Source organism: Rhipicephalus sanguineus, chromosome 1 (genome assembly GCF_013339695.2).
Source record: "Rhipicephalus sanguineus isolate Rsan-2018 chromosome 1, BIME_Rsan_1.4, whole genome shotgun sequence".
Lineage (NCBI taxonomy): Eukaryota > Metazoa > Arthropoda > Arachnida > Ixodida > Ixodidae > Rhipicephalus > Rhipicephalus sanguineus.
In genome coordinates this window covers 195,705,953-195,713,680 of record NC_051176.1, presented here as the reverse complement: position 1 = coordinate 195,713,680, position 7,728 = coordinate 195,705,953, and the positions used below count along the sequence as shown (strand labels likewise).

The following is a 7,728-nucleotide window of genomic DNA, read 5'->3' as shown; positions in this document are numbered from 1 at the left end:
CTGCGCTTGCGACAAACCAAGGAACGACAAAAAGCGAGCACACTCCACGAGAGAGCTTGTCGTTAACCCTGCAAGCTAGCTTGCAAGTGCGTGCGGAAACCCAAATAATTTAGATTTCTTTTTTTTCTTTATCTCCACCGTGGTGCTTTCGCCGCGAGCTTTAGCGTGCCCGATATCAGGGTTCAAGGGAAGTAAAGGGTAGGGATCGAGGGCGTTTTTTGTAGTCCGGGCGCGCCTTCTCGCAAAATTCGTACGCGCGTGTGTTTGACGTGTCGTTAAACTGATTCAGAGTACAATGCGCTGACACTTGCAAGCAAAAGTGAAAATAAAAGCAGAAAAAGCAGGCGATGCGACGAACATTGCGGTAATGCCACACCGCTCCGCGCCTCTCCTTCTAAATACGAACGCCTCGAGCGCGCGCAACAGTTTCAATAAAAACGGAGTCGTATGACATGTTTTGCTACGGGGAAAGAAAGGCATCGAATTGAAGCAGAAAGAAATCGCGCCGCCACATCTGCTGGCTTTTTTTTTTGCGCGCTAAGTCTTTTGATAATTTACGATACACATTATTGTTTGTTTTCGTCTCTATCAACTTTCCGACCTGGTTTCCGATCGCGGCTAATGTTTCAGTCGCGCGCGGCTCGGGCGACGCCGTGACATCCAGGAGTGGATGCGCCGCGGGGGAGCCTCTTGCACATCAGTCTGGGAACAATGGCCACGGGGATGCGCTGGCCGCAGGTGCAGCGACGCTGCCGCGCATTGTGTTTTGGTGAGCCGAAACAGTGTGTACGCGCCGGAATACAAGACACGTGGCAGTGCACAAGAGATGTCGGGCTTCTTGCGCTTCCCGCGCCTGGTGCGAGAGCGGATATCCGAGCGCCGAAAGCGTCGCCTCCGGGCCCGCCAGAGGTAGGACCGAGCTGATTTTCTCTTCGTGCACGCGCCGCAGGAGCCGTTGCCGGGAGAAGCAACACCCCGAGCTCCTTCGCGACATTTACGGATTGACCGCGAGGGACAACGGGCAAGCTCATTGTTGGCGCCCCCCAGTGTGTGACGTGAATGTTGCGGCGGGCGATCCGTGGGAGGGGGATGAATCGTGTCAGCGGGCTGCGAGCATTGCCCGCGCTGTACCGAAGCACGGCGCTATGCGTGCCTTACTAACTCTGTGGTCGGCGAGGGAGGCTTTCGATAGCGCGCAGCGTCCCACCTTCGTGCGCCGTTTCCTACACCGTTGATTTCGTTCGGAGGTATCGACGTCCTCAGAGATAAAGCCTGTGTTTGTGTACTCCTAGCTTCCACGCAGCGCGTCTTCAAATTCGTTTAACCTTCTACTTGGTTGTAATCTCAACCATGGCGTAATCGCGGTAAGAGCCGGGTGTTTGTCTTCGTCGGTATACGTTTTACCCGCAGCAGAACGGCATACATAACGCGCTCTTTGTTATTTTATTACTTATTTGGCATTTTTGCTTGAAATAGGGCGTTAGGGATAAATTTATGTTAAAACGCGCATTCGCTTTGCGGCAGTCGACGTGCAGAGCCCGGTAGTGCCGCTGTGTATGGAAAATGCGAAAGAGAGACAGATAAATAGAAACACTTACTGCAGCGCAAGAATTGTTTACCTCCAGATTGTGAATCAATTCTCCGCACATTATCGCGAGAGAGCCGAGCTGTAGCGTTGACCGTGCGCAATGCTTAGTGTGCTTCAGCGGTGCGTGCGAATCGATTTGGCTTTCGTCAGACGTTCGATCACGAAAGATCGAAAGAACCAGTACGCTTCGGCTGATAAGCTTTCGAGCAAGTGTCTGTGTTGCCAAAGCCTCCGCGAACACTAATTGCTCCGCTTTATTGATTTATCCACAAAAAAATTTCAGCTCTCGCAGGCTCCTTCCTTCCCTGTATACGTCACCGCGTGAAACGCACTAGTTCGCGAGAGACATGACGCATATTTGACATTATAAGTATAGAAAAAAAGTATATAACATATTTAACATGCAGGCTGTCCAAAGTTTGCATCAAACAGCCGCCTAGAAAGACGTAGTTTGAACGTCGATTCCCAGAGCGCACAAGAAAATATATCTTAGGATTGTTAATAATATCTGGGGTTCAACGTCCCTATCTTAGGATTGTTAAAATAGGAAATAAAAATATAGTGTTTTCACTCTCTACGTTAGGTGGAGACGTAGCATAATGCGCAGTAAAGGATTCGGGCTTTTCGCGTGGCGTGCCTGTAATACAGTACCATGAATATGGTGACACGCTGGAATTATGAACGTTAGACGCTGTCATTCAGTTCTCTGCGATAGTGTAAATAAATTCGGTCGCAAACAAGCCATAATAATGAAGCAGCGTCATTTGTCTAATTTCCAGATATACTAGTTACCTTGCAAACGTAGTTAGGTTATTAAATCTGTCGCGGAAATTTATATTTGATATTTACATCGAAATGTCGACTTGGATGTCGTTTTCCGCCGCGGTGGTCTAGTGTTTATGGCGCTCGACTGCTGACCCGAAGATCGCGGTATCGAATCTCGGCCGTGACGGCCGCATTTTCAATGGAGGCGAGAATGCTTGAGGCCCGTGTACTTATAGACGTTACAGAACCCCAGGTGCTCGAAATTTCGGGAGCCCTCCCCTACAGCGTCCCTCATAATCATATCGCGGTTTTGGGACGTTAAACTCCAAATATTATTATATTTTGATGCCGGTTTGAAGAAATGCATGAACTTTTCACGTATAAACTTGTGGGAACTGATATATAATGAGCAGTCCAAGTAACGGACGAACGTATGAAAATGATTATTTCTTCCAGCGTTTCGGTCACGGTCCGGTCATCGTCAAGAAATACGTGCCATGGTAAAAATGCGCATATACATGGCTATGACAGAGGGCCCCCAACACGATTGTCGTCACAGGTATCGCGTATATCGGGTAACTAGAACTAAGCATGGGCCATAACATAACTGTAACATAACTGTATCAAAAGAATTGCTTGGCAGAAATGTTTTGCAACCATAGCATGGTGCAGTATGCGCCGAAAAGGGACACTTTCCACAAGAAGGCACGAAAACCAGCGTGATAACAGAGTATAGTAAAAAACAGTGCAAAAACAGGTCACAGAGGGGAAAATGTAACAGTGGAAATGTACGACAAGCAACATGCGTCAAGAAAAGCCACCACAAACAGGTGTAAAACAACAATAAAACGTGAGCGAACCGGCGATAGCGGTGAAAATATGGTGTGAGAATGTGCAAAAACAAAATACGCCCAAAGGAAGAGTACAAACAGGTGTAAAAGACGAAGAAAAGTAAAAAATTGTATTCAATACCACCAATGCGGCAATTACTAAACTGAAGCACTGCCCGTGATGTTGTAACCTTGAGTGGCTTACCAGTTACATGGGCAGGAATGTCAGCCTTCCGGCGTTTTAATTCAATGCCAGAAGATGCCTTCCTAAATTTATAGATCAGGAATTATTAGCGCACCGCTCTTTCGGCGAGATCCGGAACCGCATCTAATATCGTTGTTGTTATTTTGTCAAGCGAACTCCCTGGTATGCTGACGTGCTTATCGTCTCGTCCACTGTTTCGTTTTCATTTTACATCTCTCTCTCTCTGTCCTCTTTCCTACCCCTATTTCCCCACCCCTGTGCAGGGTAGCAAACCGGTCACTCACACCAGGTCAACCTCCCTGCGTTTCCTTTTTATCTATTTCTCTCTTGTGACGATATGTTCTATCGTCTTGTTACAGTTGCAGGAGGCACATTTGGAAGTGTCTGACACTTCAAAGTCAAAAGAATACGCTTTAGTAAAAGCCACTCCTAACCACAGGCTGCGCAGTAGAGTCTCGTCACGGAGAGGGAGGTGCGATGAAGTTGGAAGCTTCATCGGTGGATCGAGTTAACTTAGACGGTAGTTCCAGACGCTGGGGTTGCTCCACAATGCTTGCGACATTGTCTCAGCACGTGAATGAAGGCCCCTCGCAGCGTCTGTTCTCGACAAGGATATTGGAACTGTTTGAGTATCCTTGTGGGCGAGGTCATTGCCAGCGATGTCCTGGCAGCCAGCAGAATACGATGTCATGGTCCTTCAACAAAGCTTGATGGGATTTGTGTCCTTCATGTCATGATACAGGTGACATGCATGTCATGAAAATTCATGTCGTGACCTGTCATTCATGTTTCTATTTGTCTATTTCCCTTGTTGTCTATTTTCCCTTTCTTAACCCTTCCGCCACCTTGCGGGATTCCGCAGAACTGATTTGCAATATGTGTCCAGTTGCTTCGAGTTGTCGATGAATTCGCCCTCGCGCTGCCAATTGCTAGCTTCCTGGTTAGCTCAATTGGTAGAGCGACCGCCCCGGAAAGGCATTGGTCCCGGGTTCGATCCCCGGACCAGGACGAATTTTTCGGCAACTAAGAGGCTTTATTTCTGAGAAATCCGTATGGATTTCCTTGTGGCTTCGTGCTGCAAACGGGTGGTTGTCTATTTTCCCTTTCTTAACCCTTCCGCCACCTTGCGGGATTCCGCAGAACTGATTTGCAACAATTTCGGTATATATCAAGTTTACGAAAAGACCACTAGAGCGCCGTGAAGTTGGCGGCTAGACAGATGCATAGATACGCTCAAAGTGGCTTTGCATCGCCAAGGACTGCTTCACATTTAATACCCCTGTCACACGGGCAGCCTTCACCGCGGTTAAACTAACCCTGGTTACGGCTAACCACGGCTACACGGCAGACATGACCGTGGTTAGTCTTCTATGCGTAGCGCAAACCGAGCTTGGCGGCCAGGATTTATCTTCACAAACCGAGAAGCCTACAAGGTGGCGAAAACCGCGGCAGCTGCGAGTGCGCATTTTTTGCTTAGTATAGCTGAATCTTTTCTCTCTTTTTGCATTTTCTTGCAGTACGATGAGATGAGCCATTCCAACGTGAATGCTAAGAAGTAAATTTATTGATTCTCGTAAAGCTTTTAGGAAGTCGGTATGGAGAGTGGAAAGGCGCTTCCTAATGCCGTCAAGAGAAATGACTGTCGCTTCCTCCCGCCCCTCCTTGCGCATTTCAAGACACCATTGCCGTTATCAAAGTTGAAGCGAGCGTTTTTCTGAATTCAACCGTTTGTAGCTGCTATAAACATCCTTGCATCCCAAAAGTGACATTTGAAAAGCCACGTGTCAAATACAGGAAATATAGGGGGAAAAAAACAAGTCAAGTTGCTGAAGTAATCAAAAAAGTAATAGCGCGGTGTTTGGGCTGCAGGGGCACATGACGGCGGCGCGACAGAGAGTCGGCGTTGCGCTGCTACTGTCAAGAAAAGCTCTTTGCGGAGCTCAGCGCGCAATCCACCGTACCCGAATCTAGCGTCAAACAGAAGCTCGAAGAGACTGTCGATGGTCCTCGAGTTTAAAGAAAAGTAAAATCGGAGAGGGCGAACAGCGAGTGCTCTCAGCGTCGGCACTCGCCCTCGGTTCACCGACTCGTCGCTCCGCACGCCGCAGACGAGGCGCGGATGCTGGCGCGATCCGCAGGTGACGCAAAACGGTCGCGAGCAAGCTCCGCCGGTACTGTCGACAAATATTACAGACACGCTGCCCCATGTTTCACTTGTTTGACACACTGCGAGGCAGGTGGCAGAACGCTGTTTTTTGTTTGTTTGTTTTTTTCATTCTCTGCCTGCCCCACGTTGCGCACAAACGGTCGGCCGCTATATGTTCACTCATCTTCGCGCTCCTTCTCTTTTTACTCAAACTGCTTTCCTTCGCTCTACTTAACTTTTTTCTCAAGAAAACGCAGGTTTGCTTGCCGCTGTCACGCGAAGGATGTAGAAACCTTATCTAGGGATGTGATTTGATTCTCTGTGCATACGCCGCTCCTATATATAGGAATCCTTTCTTCGACAAGCATATTGAACGTCGCTTTCGTTCTTGTTACGTCTCGGGCTCTCGGCGTCGTTGCCCACTACGCAGTGCTTACCTGAATTGGTGTTCACATGCGCAAACACAACTACTGCAAGATATTTAGGTTTCGACCTGTGGGACGCATCAATATAAACACTGCTTAGCACTACATGTTGCGGCAGGTGGAAGAAAATCGAGATAAATGTCCACCTTTATCTTGTGTAGTATTTCATTATAATGCTCACAAGAAGGCTTCTCTTCATACACATTGCAACACGCGCATTGCATCTACAAACGTATCCGCGAGTGCTCGCGTGACAGTTTGGGTGCTCATCCATAACGTCGCGAAACTTGCGTGCTTCCATAGAGACTACAAAAAGGCATTCGATTCAGTAGAGGTACCAGCAGTTCTGGAGGCAATGCTTCGTCAATGAGCAAGTCACACGTGTGACAATAATTTAGCCAGCATCTATGAGTGTTCCACGGCTACTCTGTTTCTCCACAACAAAAGCAAAAAAAAAAAGTGTGATGGGGAAAGGGATCAGGCAAGGCATGAAATCTCTCCATCCTCATTCACTGCGCGTTTAGAAGCATTTAAAGGACCAGATTGGGAAGAAATAGGAATAAATATTAACGGAGATACCTCATTGATTTATGGTTCGCAGACGATATTGCCCTCTTCAGCAATAATGGCAATGAATTCCAATAATATTATTGAAGAACTAGGCTGACAAACTGCCAAAGTGGAAGACAGAGATCGAGAGCTCCCGATTCGCAACCGGACTCTGGAATATGTAGAAGAGTATGCATGCAGGGGAACTTTCTCATTTGAAGTAAACTCACCGAAAGATAAGGATGGAGGTCATATGGCTGACATTCCCAAATCATCGCATATACGTCTATGCTGGTTGGTCTATGGGGTTAAACATCCTATAATGTGACCCAGGTCATGTGATACGCCGTAGTGGAGGGTTCCCGGTAATTTCGACCAACTGGGACCTTTAAACATGCATTTCACAGTGCACGGGCCAGCAGAGCATTTCGCCTTCATCGAAATGCGACCGCCGTGGCCGGGGTCGAACCCATGGCTTTTCGCTTTGTGTGTGTGTGTGTGTGTGTGTGTGTGTGAGTGTATATATATATATATATATATATATATATATATATATATATATATATATATATATATATATATATATATATATATATATATATATATATATATATAGTATGTATCAATGTTACCTTGCCGAGGCGAAGAAAACCGATCCGATGTGCCTAATGGACTTTTCAACTTCTGCCACGAAAGCTAAGTGCGCTTAAAAGGCTTCGGAAAATTGCACACTACTGCGAGAGCCAGTGCTGATGAAGCACTTTTAGGCTGTCGCCGTTTCGTGGGCTTTCTACGGTCCTCCTTCCCGAGATTCTTTTGTCCCCCAGAAAAATTATCCGTCCGTGCGCACTTCTCGCGGGGAGTCGAGTAACTTATGTGCATGTCGCAATACTTTACCCTTACGGGCCGCATTTCAAACCTGATTCCGTATTGCTCACTAAGAGCTATGTTCAAATGAGCGCCATAGTACCGGCATCTCCTGCTTGTTTTATTCAACGCTCAGACAAGCAACAACCATGCAAAACGTAAACCTAATCCCAAACATTCAGGGTCCTTCCACTACTGTAAAGATGGAAGTCAGCGACACTGTGACGGTATAGGTCTGGTATAGTGAACGTTGCTATAGTGGAATTATGTAATATCATTACCGACTATACTGAGCGAATAAAGAGACCTACGCTCAAAGATCCCGGTATTTCTCTTGCGCATGACGCATATCA

The 7,728-nt window shown here is 47.2% G+C and overlaps 1 protein-coding gene across 1 annotated transcript in view; it reads left to right on the top strand.

Annotated features, from left to right (window-relative positions):
- Nucleotides 1–759: 759 nt before the first annotated feature.
- LOC119404958 (voltage-dependent calcium channel type A subunit alpha-1) overlaps nucleotides 760–7,728 on the top strand; it is a 561,845-nt gene continuing 554,876 nt past the window's right edge. The window contains exon 1 of the mRNA XM_049418585.1: nucleotides 760–909. Within this exon, the coding sequence (XP_049274542.1) occupies nucleotides 827–909 (83 nt within the window). The 5' untranslated portion in view covers nucleotides 760–826. The remainder of the gene's footprint in view (nucleotides 910–7,728) is intronic.